The sequence below is a fragment of the Zalophus californianus genome, chromosome 8, assembly GCF_009762305.2.
Source record: "Zalophus californianus isolate mZalCal1 chromosome 8, mZalCal1.pri.v2, whole genome shotgun sequence".
NCBI lineage: Eukaryota > Metazoa > Chordata > Mammalia > Carnivora > Otariidae > Zalophus > Zalophus californianus.
The window spans coordinates 37,440,260-37,454,282 of NC_045602.1; the positions used below are offsets into that span (position 1 = coordinate 37,440,260).

The 14,023-nt window shown below is 43.4% G+C and overlaps 1 protein-coding gene across 1 annotated transcript in view; it reads left to right on the forward strand.

Annotated features, from left to right (window-relative positions):
* The window catches only part of MERTK (MER proto-oncogene, tyrosine kinase), a 101,669-nt gene that overhangs the window by 59,513 nt on the left and 28,133 nt on the right, over nt 1-14,023 (forward strand). Inside the window, exons 7-9 of the mRNA XM_027622930.1 lie at nt 4,531-4,714; nt 7,014-7,165; nt 12,551-12,704. Of these exons, the coding sequence (XP_027478731.1) occupies nt 4,531-4,714; nt 7,014-7,165; nt 12,551-12,704 (490 nt within the window). The remainder of the gene's footprint in view (nt 1-4,530; nt 4,715-7,013; nt 7,166-12,550; nt 12,705-14,023) is intronic.

Genomic DNA, 14,023 nt, shown 5'->3' on the forward strand with positions numbered 1-14,023 from the left:
ATTATCTTACTTAAAACCCACACCAGAGGGGCATCTGGGTGGCTCAGTCGGTTAAGCGGCTGCCTTCAGCTCAGGTCATGATCCCAGGGTCCTGGGATCGAGCCCCGCATCGGGCTCCCTGCTCTGTGGGGAGCCTGCTTCTCCCTCTCCCTCTGCCTGCTCTGCCTGCTTGTGCTCTCTATCTCTCTGTCAAATAAATAAATAAAATCTTTAGGAAAAAAAAAAAAAAACCCACACCAGCACTGCAGGCTCAGAGTGCTCACAGAGCCCATAAAGTGGCAAACCCAGAAAGTTCTGATGCCAAAAGCAGTGCTCAGAACCATCTGCTCATCCGTGTCTCAGAAGAGACATTGCTTGTGGGAGCAGGTAGTTGAACATGTGTGGATTATCCACTGGAAACATGAATGCATTCTGCCCTGTATGTTGTCATACTGTGGGGTCAGAAATTATTCTTAGTTTCACAAATGTCCGGTCTTACTAGCTGAAAACATGTTAACCTGACACCTGCCATTCATGCCAGCTCAACTTGAAGCAGTGACTTCTAAAGAATTTTATATGTTGACAACCAGATGTTTTTAATACCAAACAGAATTAGTTTCTCTGTTTTTATTGCTTCCCACTCTTGTCTAACAGCTGTTCCTTCTCTGGAAAGTGAAAACATCCTATTATCCCCAAAATAGCCTCCACCCTCACCCCACCAACTCTAGCTTTGCTTAATTCTTGCCCAACTTTATTTGTAAACCTCCTAAGGGCTGTTAAGTGTTAGGAATTCTTATTGTGTCTACAAAGTCCTCACCAGGGATATCCTCTTTTTTGGGCAGCTTCTTCTGAGATATATTTCACAGACCATAATACTCACCCATTTAAAGTATATAGTGTTGGGGCATCTGGCTGGTTCAGTCGGAAGAGCATGCAACTCTTGATCTTGGGGTCGTGAGTTTGAGCCCCACGTTGGGTGTAGAGATTACTTAAATAAATAAACTTTTAAAAATAAAGTGTATAATGCTTTTTGGTATGTTCACAGAGGTGTGCAACCATCACCATTGTCTAATCATGTGAATACTCATATAAGCTATTGGTCTGTAGTTTTCTTGTGTTAGCTTTTTCTTGTTGTATCAGGGTGATACTGGCCTTATAGAATCAGTTGGGAGGTGTTCCCTCAACTGATATCTCTTGGAAGAGTTTGTGGAAGATTGATGTTAATTCTTTAAATATTTGATAGAAATCACCAGTGAAGCTGTCTGGTCCTGAGCTTTTCTTTGCAGAGAGTTTTTTGAATACTACCTCAACCTTTTTACTTGGTATACGTCTCCTTAGATTTTCTATTTCTTTTTGAGTCAGTTTTGGTAGTTTGTGTGTTTCTAGGAATGTGTCCATTTCCTCTGGGTTATCTAATTGTTGGTATACCATTGCTTATAATATTCCATTATAAGCTTTTTTTTTTCTTTGAGGTTGGTAGTAATGTCCCCTCTTTCATTCCTAATTTTAATAATTTGAGTCTTCCCTTCCTTTCTTCTGTTTGCTTTGGGTTAGTTTGCTCTTTTTCTTTTTTCAGTTTCTTAAGGTAGAAGGCTAGGTAATTTATTTGATATTTCTTCTTTAATATAAGCTTTTATACTATACATTTTCCTCTAAGCACTGTGTTAGCTGTATCACATAGGTTTTGGTATTTGGGGGCTTTTTTCCCATTCATCTCAAGTTTTTTGGTTATTTTCCTTGTGATTTCTTTTTTTTTTTTTTATTGGTTATTCAAGAGTGTGTTGTTTAATTTTCACATACTTACGAATTTCTCAAGTTTTCTTCCTTTGCTTATTTCTAATGTTATTCCATTGTGTTTGGAGGATATACTTAATGTGATTTTCAGTCTTTTAAATTTATTACGGTTTGTTTTATGGCCTAGCATTTGTTCTTCTCTGGAGAATGTTCCTTGTGTACTTGAGGGGAAGGTATTATCCGCCTGTGGTTGGGTAGAATGTTTTATATGTCTGGTAGATCTAGTTAGTTTATAGTCTTATTCACTTCTGTTTCCTTGTTGATTTTCTGCTGAGTGGTTTTATCTGTTATTGAAAGTGGGAAATTAGTGTCTCAACTATTATTTTTGAATTGTCTGTTTCTCCCATCAATCCCATCTATATATAGATATATAGATCTATATAGATATAACTGAAGCATGGACCAGCCCTTTTTAAAACTGCTGCTGAGCTGTATGAGGAGTCCAAGAAGACATGAGGCTCCTGCCCACATGAGTATGGTTGCCTTCAGCGAGACTTTGACGACGAGTTCTGCCCCCACCTTGAGAGAGTAGCTCTCAGGGTAGAAATGAGGTAGAGTAGGGTGGTAGGAAGGTCTGAAAACATCAGGTCACCCCTGAAGGTGGAAGATGATCACACGTAAGCGTCATCTGCTTTCTCTCTTTTCGCCTCTGCTTTGGGCAGCCATAGCATGAGTGAAAAATCATCCAGTGACTATCAAATTGCAGGCCTTCCTTGCCCACCTTGGATCCTGTGGTGCCAGACATGGTTATTCTGTCTTTGCCCCACCAGCTAGCTCAGCCTCCTTTCACCCATAAGAATACAGTTATTTTACAAGTTAAATTATAGGAGTAATGTTGTGACATACCTGTATGTGTAATTATTTGTTGTTTATCTGAAATTCAAATATAACTGGCTCTCCTGTTTTCTCTGACTGGTCCTAGCAGGATTAGTCAGGACTGGCTCTAGAAGTTAGACTTTTATATTCTGCACATTAACAGTATATTCCCACTTCTGAAGGAACCAAGCATAGTTTTGTAGCATGTCCCCAGCCCGTTACAATTTTAAACTCTGACTTGGTAACAAATGAATGTTTTGGACAAGATTCAGATCCACGCACTAGCAGGACACACCCTCTCACTTCCTTTGGTCCTGATGTTAGTTCCTTTCTTCACCCATTTTTGGGCTGCATACTCCATTTCTATTTTTAACTCTCCCACGTACTTCTTGCTATTTCATGCCCTCTTTTCCCCTAGGACCCACTGAGAAGGACTGTTATGGAAACCCTGTCTTCTTCCAGCAGTGTGTTCTCAAAGCGTGTCCCTGTGCTTGGAAATGCTCCACACATTGCTCCGGAAATGGGGCAGGGGTGGAAAGCCAAAGGTTTCCTCCACCTTAGTTTCAGGGGTTGGTCACCAGGAAGTAGGTGCATACTCTAAAGTGGAGAAACAAAAAGTAAGTTCTGCCAATAGCCACCACCAAGATAAGCACGTAACTCTTTGTTTCTTCTCTGGTGGTTCCTCAGGCCAACTGGTACTTTTGTCACCCAGTGGAGTCTGCGGGTCTGAGTCAGAGGTGAGACTTGGCCCCAACGCCACCCTCATGGTATCCACTAGGGGATTTGGAATTCCAAAATGTTATTTGTGGCCCCATGGCCTAAATTTCAACACATATATCCTGGAATCACAGCATTGTGTATCCACACCCCATGACTGCAAGCCCATTATTATTAGGAATACGTACAGGGTTTAAGATTTGTTTCCCTAATTAGTTTTGGTTACTTGTGTTTTATTCGATATCATTTTCTCTTTTCTGATTTTATAAGTACTACATATTGTAGAAATTTTGAAAAAACATATAGTGGGGCAAAAAAAAGCATTCTCCTTTATCCCCATTCCCAGACAGGAGGTATGCCTAAGGGGAAAAGGTAGAAGTTTGGCCTAGGTCTAGATTTTTGCTTGTGTGTACAGGGGACGTCTGGAGAGGGAGGTGGAGAGACTGGTAGAGCTTACGGAGGGAAAGATGAAGAGAAAGAACTCAGAGGAAAGAGCCAAGGTGTTTTAATGAGATTTGGAGAAAAGTTTGTTGGGTGAAGTACAAATGACTCTTCCCTATATCTTCCCACCAAATAATGTCAGAAAATGTACATTCTCTGCATATGCTTTTGGACTTGAATTTATATTGGGGTGGGAGTAGGGGTTAAAAAAAAAGAAAAGGACATGCTAAAATTGACCTCGAGGCGGGAGCAGAGTTCATCAACTTGCATAATGAGGAGAAATGCAGAATAAAAACAGAAATCCCGTATCCCATCCTTCAGTAGGATTTGGGAAATGTTCTCTGTAAAGAGCCAGATAGTAAATATTATTTAGGTTTTGCCTCCACGTAGGATGTCGGTTGTCTTTGGAGCATATTCTGTGAAACAGCTGAAAGAAGAAATCAAGAATCGAGGTGGTTCTGAGAAAGGAAGGGCTACTTCTTATTTCATATTATACTATAAATTACCATCATTAGAATATGATAAAGATCATCACTTGCTCTGTTACCTGCCACAGTGAGAATGCTTATTTTAGGCATTTTGCTCAGGTCCTCGGGGGCTGCTCCAGTAGCATGAGTAACACACAGTAATGCTGGTGGGGAAATTAGTGTGTGGCCCAAAAGGAAGCCGCTACTTCCCCTCAGTGGAGAGGAAGGGCCACGTGCACTGAACGGACGAGTGCTCTGTGTCTGGCATTCCCACCACCTTACTAATGCCTGGTCCACATTTCTACTCCTCACTTAGGTCAAGGAAGTTGATCCGCTGAGTAATGGCTCGGTCATGATTTTTAACACCTCTGCTTCACCACATCTGTATCAAATTGAGCAGCTGCAAGCGCTGGCTAATTACAGCATTGGTGTGTCCTGCACGAATGAAATTGGCTGGTCTGCAATGAGCCCTTGGATTCTGGCCAGCACAACTGAAGGAGGTAATTCCTGGAGTTCAGGATAAATATGGCCCCTGATGGCATGTGATTAAACAAATCCTTCCCGGTGGCCTGATTGAGAGTTTAAACTTTGCTTTGTTTGATCTTTGTCTCTGGAGGAGAATTTTATTGTGGTAGCCATTGAAAATGGGGAAATGGCAGTGCCCCAAGTCCAAAGGCTTCTCAATTCGGAGACTAAAGCAGCATCCCATCTCTAGGGGGATTTGGAGGGAGTACCTGGCAGGTGTGTGGGAATAGGTTAGAGGGATCTTGAGGACTAGCTACTTCCCGGTCAAACTTTCAATCTTCCAGTTTCAGTACGTGGGTCCACAGCTTCTGAGCCTCTCCACGTCCTTTGGAGAGAACAGGCTTGCTGAATTAATTATACCTTCTGCATCTCCTTTTCAGCTTTCGAGTATATGTTGACATTTCTTTTCCACTGTTGACTCTGCTGTACCTTATGAGTTGATACTGTTTTAAATTCCTTCCTGTCATCATAGAAGGGTTTCAGGAGGAGCAGACATAAAGACATGTTGAGTTGGCCATGTTTATCCATAAATTCTACAACCGATTCGAAACCGTATGGCTCAGTTCATAACACAGCTTTAGCTGTGTGACGTTTCCTAAGCAGAAATGAAGGTTAGAGTACCCTTTTGTTTTCTTTTTAGGCATTTCGGAAATATATAACTTAATCTCCTCTAAATACAACTGTAGGCAATCGTTTGGTATGTATTATTGCAATTGTTTTTATTCTTTCTATATGTATATATAGAAATAAAACATTTTTTATTTCTAAAATGGATTGTTATTACATACCTTTTTGCAATTTGATTTTTTCCCTCCTTAAGATATTTTTTTCATATCAGTACACATGATCTACCTAATTCTTTTCAGTGGCTGGGTAGTAAGTATTCCATCGGAAAATATATCGAAATTCATTACATCATAATTATTGACTGAGCATTACATTTATTCCTTTTTATCATTATTATGTTTCAGTAAATGTAATACTACCTAAGGAGAATTTTTTAGATTAAATTCCTGGAAATAAAATACTTGGTCAAAGAGCATATCATTTTCAGTTTTATTTTTAAGATTTATTTATTTGAGAGAGAGAGAGTGTAGGCAGGGGGAGAGGCAGAGGGAGAGGGAGAGAATCACAAGCAGACTCTGCACTGAGCATGGAGCCTGACGTGGGACTTGATCTCACGACCCTGACATCATGACCTGAGCGGAAACCAAGAGTCAGACACCTAAACCAACTGAGCCCCCATATTATTTTCAGTTTTAATAGATATTGTCAAGTTTCTTGCTCCCAAAAAGTAATCTAGTAATGACCTTGACCTGTTTCCCAAATTATTCTGTACATCTATATAATACATACATACATTTTTTTCAAAGTGCTATAACTTTTATCCTTGTACCCTTGTGAGAGATAACAGACATTTTTGACATAAGTGAGTATGTGACTTAAGCAGAACTTACTATAAACCAGAGGGTGAAAACCAGAGTTAAATTTTACATTTTGACATCCAGGCATTACCATTTGATCCTCTGATCTTCAATAATGAGATGTCTTACATATAATACGCATATATACATTTTTAAAATCTTTTGACTGATTAGCTCAGCTCAGACCACCAGTAACCTGCCTTTGGACTTTAAAATGGTGGCTCCCTTCTAAGCTCTGCAGTGTTCCCTGCCGTGTACATCTCACATGACACAGACTTGATCTCCAGTCAGTCTGGTTGACCTTCCACCCCACAGGTTACTATTGGAGAACCCTGTTCAAGTTGTGTCTGCTTTGCTTCCCCAGGAGGAGTCCATGAGCACCACCCACCTGCTTCCCTGCCTTTCCTTGTCTTTGTGATTTTAGTTTGGAAAGTGCTTACTTTTTAAAAGCTCACGTCGTATTTCAGGGGTGCCTGGTAGCGCAGTTGGTTAAGCGGCTGACTGTTGGTTTCAGCTCAGGTCATGATCTCAGGGTCCCGGGATCCAGCCTCTAGTTGGGCTCCACGCTCAGCGCTGAGTCTGCTTTAGGATTGTCTCTCTCCCTCTGCCCTTCTCCCCACTTGCTCTCACGTGCTCTCTCTCTTTCTAAAATAAGTAAATAAATATTTGAAAAATAATAAACCTCATGTAGCATTTCAGTGCTCCTTAATTGAAAAGAGGGTGAAAATCTCCTATTAACCCCAGTCCTATTTGAATGCTTTCCATAGAACATTCAGAAACTGAGAAGAGAAAGTACCTCTATGTACTTTTCTCTGTGGTTCTTCATCTTTCTTTCTTCTTTCTTTTGTAGCCCCCTCAGTAGCACCTTCGAACGTCAGTGTGTTTCTGAATGAATCTAGTCATAAGGTGGACGTCAGATGGATCAAGCCTCCAATTAAGCGGCAGGCTGGGGAACTGCTGGGCTACCGGATATCCCACGTGTGGCAGAGTATAGACACTTCCGTAAGTCTGACCTCTGAAGGAGTTTGCTTGTCTCCTTTGGTTTGCTCATTTAATACTGCTGTACAAGCTTTCGTTTTGTTGTGAGAAGACCAGGAGTTACTGATTGAGAAATCTGTCACTGAATAGTTACAAAATCCAGGGAATCCCTGGGGCTTTTCTCACTCACTCACTCATCCATTCATTTGTGTATTCAGTAAATATGTGTAGGACCCATCTCTGTTATCACCTGATTCGTGCCTTCTGGGAACTTGGGCTCTTGTAGGAAGATAGTTGAGAACTACTGCGATAACTAAAGCAGAAGGTCAAGAAGCTGTACGGCTTAGCAGTCCAGCCATTCACAGCCTCTTGGAAATTCCAGAGGACACTTTTCTGAAGAAGATTGTCAGGGAAGAACTCCAGCCTCATAGAGAATGGCAAGGGGTAACCAGACTCCAGAGGACAGGGTTAAGTCAGCAACAGGTTGTCTTAATGCAGTTCCACAGAAGTAGGGATGATGCCTGCATATGGGTGGGTAGGCAGCTCCCAGACTGGTCTCCTTCCCACTTGGGAAAGGAAGAGAATTGAGGTGCCACTGACTTGTTTGTGACAGAGAGCATCCTTGGAAAGGCAGATGCACTGACTCCATCATCAGGACCGTCCCTTTACCACCGTCATGCAAAGCCGACTTTTGCCTGATCATCCTGGCCCTGGAGATAGATCAGGTTTTAGCGTCCTCATAGCATTTGTGTGGGGCATCTCGTGAAAGTAGTACGGCTGCTTGGCAGGAGAGAGGGACAGAGTCAACAGCTGCCCCCACGGATGATGTCCAGGCTTTGTTTCAGTCATTTGCAACCTCACGTCATCCAGCTTTTACCGAAACTGCTCTTTTCCCAAAGGACAGTTGGGATTTATTCTTCTTCTTTTCCTGACTCAGTTTACCTATCAGATTCTTGGAAGCAGTAGGTGATGGAATAGAGGAAAAAGAAGAGGGCTTGAAGTCCACGACTTTTTGTGCCCCAGAGTGATAACAGGATGTTGTTTGTAAAAGTCAAACGCCTGCTCGGGAGTGTTGCAGCTACGAGAGAAGCCTCTCGTTTCTTGGTCTTTGGTCCTAAGGCCTCTGTGCGGGGTGCTTATTTGATTAACCATATTTCCACACTGGCTGAATCAGGGGAATTAAATGCCTCTCTCAGAGACAAGCCCCTTTCACAATGCTAAATTGTGAACAGTTCCTGAACAGTCCCTGAAGGTCCAATCATTGTATTTTGGTTCAGTAGGATTTTATTTTTCTCTGGTTGGCAGAAGATAGTAACTGTCAGCAGACACTTGAGAGGGCTAAAAAAAAAAAAAAAACCCCAGTTTTGTTTAAAGAGCTGCAGGTCATCCTTTTGACCTCTCCTTCTGGCGTGGGTGAAAGCTGCTTGTTTGGAGGGGACCTCTGGAGCTGGGGCGTGCTGAAGGGCGAGAGTGAGGAAAGCCTCGTGGATGACGCAGCAGAGAGCCTCATGCCCTAAATGCCACCCGCACCCTGCTGCGCTGTGCATGCTTGTTGCCCTTTGTTCAGAACGACCCCCTGTGCGGCGAGAACAATACTGCCACAGTCAGGGCTGTGACCTTTCCAGCCGTTACCTCCTTGGAGATGCTGGATCATCCCAGTGAGAACATCATTTGCATTGTACTCATGCTATACTTGGTGCATCATGCCGGTCTCGTGACAACGAAAGACTCAGTGGCTCCCTTTCCTTAGGATAACGTTCTCTGAGGCAGCTTAGCTTCGATCTCATGGGCCGCCACTGGAGGAAAAGAAAAACACTGAAGAAAAGCCAACCCCGGGAGCATCCTAAAACCTCTGCCCGAAGTGAAGTTTGAAATCACCTCTGTCTCCTGAATTCCCCTCATTTTAGGAGGGCAAGAGTTAGACACAACTTCATCTCTCAAAATTGTCCTTTCATTTCCATTTTTAGAAAACTCTCGCTAAAGGTATATCTTCTTTATGCAAGGGAAGGGAATTGGATATTTTTGGAGATATTCCCAGGGGTTACTCTAACAAGGGTGGTTTTTTTGTATGCAATTTCAGAACTTTCTTAGAAGTGATCTTTGGGTGGGTTATTGTTTATACCTTCATTATCCCCACCTGTTATGTCACTTTCAGACTAAGAAACCCCTGATATTTACTGTACACACACTTACTATATCTTGATGAAGATATCGACCTCTTTTGGTTCCATTTTTCTTTACATCCCTTGCGTTCCAAATCCAAGCTCAAAATCCAAAAGTCAGGAGCAAGTGCTGACGCCCATGGTGGGCCTTATTCTTAATTACACTTATGAATTACATTCTTGCAGAGTTGGGAGATATTAAAGTCTTTGGATAACTAGAAACAAATACAGGGCGCCTGGGTGGCTCAGTCGTTAAGCGTCTGCCTTCGGCTCAGGTCATGGTCCCAGGGTCCTGGGATCGAGCCCCGCATCGGGCTCCCTGCTGAGCGGGAAGCCTGCTTCTCCCTCTCCCACTCACCCCTGCTTGTGTTCCCTCTCTCACTGTGTTTCTCTCTGTCAAATAAATAAATGAAATCTTAAAAAAAACAACAGCAACAACAAAACTAGAAACAAATACCACTGCAGTAGCTCTGACCAACTCTAGTGCCTCACAAGAAAAAAAAGAAACCATGTCTCCAAAGATACGCTATTACTTTCTGCAACAGACATGACCCACGTGTTTTCTGTGTAGATAAAGTTGTGATCAGATGTCATATTATAAATCTGATTATTACCTGAAAAGGCTCTTATATTTTAAGTCCTCAAGGCGACGAGCCTCTGTCGGTAGAGATGAAAGCTCACGGAATGAGAAACATGCAGTTAGCCCACAGCGTGTGCCCCAGGACCCGACCACCTCATGTCAGGGAAATGGCCACCCCTTGTGCACTCTGCACCCTGACAGTGAAAGAGATAATCCTCACAGGGGTGGCTCCTACCCGTGTCTGATTTTAAATGGATTTCTTTGTCAGATTTCAAAATCGAAATTAAAATAAATATTTGGGGATATGGATATGGTCACACATATTTGGCATCAATAGACTATGGATACATTACATCCATCTTTTAAAAACAGGGATCATTTTGGGGGTATCTGGGTGACTTAGTCTGTTAAGCGTCGACTCTTGATTTCCGCTCAGGTCATGATCTCAGGGTCATGAGATCGAGCCCCGTGTTGGCCTTCGTGCTGAGTGTGGAGCCTGCTTGAGGTTCTCACTCCCTCTGCTCCTCTCCTCCCCTCCCCAGTCACACTCGAGCACCCAGGCATGCACTCTCTCTCTCTCAAAAAAAATAATATAAATAAAAACAGGGATCATTTTTAAACTATCATTTAAGGATATTCTTAGAGAAAATTGTTACACCGCTACTAAAATATTTATCATATATCTTTCTAATCACTACTTCAGCATTTAGTGTAGGTCCACGCCTAAAAAGGGGCCAATTCTTTATGCATTTCCAAAACATATTACCTGTAAGCAGGGTCTGGCATCATTCCCGTACTTCGAGATTCAGAATGATGACAGCAGCAACCACGATGATCACCACTGTTAATGCACTGAAAGAACGGGAGGTGGAAATTTCTAAGTTCCTTCTTTGGGTTTTCAGAGTGAGTGACAGGCCCAAAGTGAATAGATATTATCAACTACTGTGATGTTTATTTCCAAAAGGATAATTTTGATTTAGGATTTCTCTTCTTCTAGGGATTTAATCCTTTCACAGTTATGCATGTCCTCTACCTTTGAGATAATTCTCACAAGTGATGTATTATATTTGAGTCCCAGCAGATGGAAAAACACGAAGCTGGAAGTAGGCCCAATGGCCCTCGTCAGGCATGACATCTTCTACGCTTTCTACTAAAGTGCATGACTGACGACATAGATGACATGACTACCTACTGCCGTTAGGGAGTAAACTGTGAGGTAGACATGTTATTTCTCAGCAGCCAGCCAGACTCACTGCTGGGCTCCGTGCCTGTGTGGGTTTGGACCATGGAGTTGCTCTACTTGAGGATCCCCCCCATTAAATAGAGAATGCCAACAAACTCATAATCAAAAGTGGGTTTGCCATAAATAAAATGTTCTATTTCTGAAAAAAGATATTGCCTGATTATACCAAAAAATTGTTACTTACTATTTTGTTCACTTAATTAATAAAAAAAAAAAAAATCAGTGACAAATCTCCTTGGCACGCAGTCCAAGGGAATAGAAAAGCCAAAAAATTTTAAAGCCCTTTCATCCCTTGTCTGAGGTTATTTCTGAGTCCTGATGGACACTGCTTGTTTGGATTTAGAAAGTCTCTGGGTGGCTGACCCAGGTAGCCCCTTTGGTCACGAATGTTGGGACTGCCCTCTCCCTAAGGGCTGAGCTGGCCCCACCCTGCACCAGTTAGAAGTGATCAGCAGCATGAGACAGGGTGATCAGGGAATAAAGCTGCCACCCAAACCAGGCCCCTGCTCCCTGTGATCCGTGATATCTGTGCCCCACCCATATGGTGTGACATTTCTCTCTTTCTCTCTGTGAAATCAGATCTCCAAAATGCAGAGATTAAAGACGGGTTCCTGGGGCCTCCTTTCGGCCTTCACCAGCCCTCCAGTTCCCATTTGAAAAGCCAGCCCCCAACATAAAATTAGTTTCTTATGCCAGAGGACAGCATCGTCAAGGTTTGGAAACAAAGAGGAAATGTTATATAAGCACTCAGGTCTGGTTGAGTTTTGTTTTGTTTTTTTTTTTTTTTCTCTAAGTCATTTCCCCCCATGTTTTCATGGCGCGTGTTGCATGGCAGTGGTTATAAAACAAAATAAGTAAAAGTGAAACCAGATTTTCAAAATTTGAGAAAATTATGCATGTATCACACTGGGAGGGGAAAAAAAACAGTGTCCGTGCCCTCCTCGATGTAGATTTTAGCCAGAACTCTTATAATTGCAAGGAATAGGAGCCCATTCATGCTGGCTCAAGGGAAGTTGGCAGGCGTTCAAGGTCAAGGTACAGTGTGGCTCTTGGGCGTTAGGCTGCGGCGGTTCTGAGGGCGGGGGTCTCAAGGAGCCAGCCTTGCTCTTGCCATCCGGCTGCCTCTGCTACATGCTCCTCTCATCCAGAGGCTTCTTTGCTGACCATTCTAAGTGCCATGCCCTCATAGCCTTAGTTGGCCCAGACCCCGAGGCCTGAGGTTGCTGCCGGCCCATTCTGTGTCCCTGCCCACCTTTTGGTTCTGTTAGCTGTGGCCTGAGTGAGGAAGGGATGCGGTGGAAACACAGCCGCTGCTCCCTGGGCTGTGGGTGGGACGACTTCCTTCAGAGGAACTGTGGGCAAGCAGGCGACGTGCCCCTGGCGCTTCAGGATTTCATTCCCCTTCCTTCCTTTTCTGTCCCCAGAAAGAGCTATCTGAAGAAGTTGGCCAGAATGGCAGCCATGCTCAGATTCCTGTTCAAGTCCACAACGCCACGTGCACAGTGAGGATTGCCGCCATCACCAAGGGGGGAGTCGGGCCTTTCAGTGACCCAGTGAAAATGTTCATCCCTGCACACGGTGAGAGCCGGCTTCCTTATCGGCTGATAGAATGTGTCAGCCCCAGCAATGCACAGATGGCCAGACTGACCATGGGATGGGCATCTGGTTTAAGAATGAAACACAAAGACTGAAGGAAATTTTGGCGATGATGAAGATAGTTTTTTCATATAAAGATATGCTAACCCACTTCACAGAGCACTGATACCTGTGAGTCCTCCCACTACCTTTACTATTGATGGTGGTGCTAAGTTATGAGGACGGTGAGTCCTTTTGGAATACCAAATCTGACTTGATCTATTGAATGTAGTTTCAATGATGTATTCGTGACTGAAAGTCGGATAGGCTAGGGTATGGCCAATCCTTAGCTCTCCATAATGGGCACTGTTTGTTTATGGGCTAGTGTTTGTTTTCTGTGTTTTAAGCAGTACGGTTATTACTCACTCAAGCCTTGCTGACGTGCTTCATGATTGATTGGTACAGAACATGAAGTGTTACCTACAGAAGCTGTCCTTAACACGGCATGGGGCTCACTGAGCTAAATGCTCAGCCCTGTGTGCCATCTTCTGCATGTTGCTGGAGTATCCTTTGGCAAGCTGCCCCTGTGATGCCCCATGTGGCCCCAGATGCTGTACTTGCTTCCATAGACCAGGGGAGCCCCCTTTGTTCTGATTCTCACTCCCCTGGGTCGCTTGATATGAAACTGCTGTCATAAACTCCATGCACGGGCATCTCTGTCAGTGTGATTTTTGCATTTACAAGTTCTTGCCAAATAGGGTCTTTGTACCTGCAGCAGACAGGACTTGTGAGTGGACCACTGAGTTCCTGTCTGTGTGTTCTCGTGACCCTCAAACACGAAAAAGGGAGCCATATTACAGTTCCTGCAGCCCATGGGCTCTATACCTAGGGAGCATTGGAAACCGGTGATGGCAAGCAAGATGTGTCTCCCTGGTAGAAATTCAGAGACAATGAGATTCTCATTCTAAGGGCATGGGTTAAAAAAAATCAGAGTTTAAGAAGACAGAGCTTTTGGGCGCCTGGGTGGCTCAGTCGGTTAAGCGACTGCCTTCGGCTCCGGTCATGATCCTGGAGTCCTGGGATCGAGTCCCACATCGGGCTCCCTGCTCCACAGGGAGTCTGCTTCTCCCTCTGACCCTCTTCCCTCTTGTGCTATCTCTCATTCTCTCTCTCTCAAATAAATAAATAAAATCTTAAAAAAAAAAGAGAGAGAAGACAGAGCTTTCATCCTCATACATGGGAAACTCTCCAACATTTTACAAAGCTGTGCTATTCCAGCAATCCTTGCTTTGCACATTTCGAACGTGCATACGTTTCAGCTC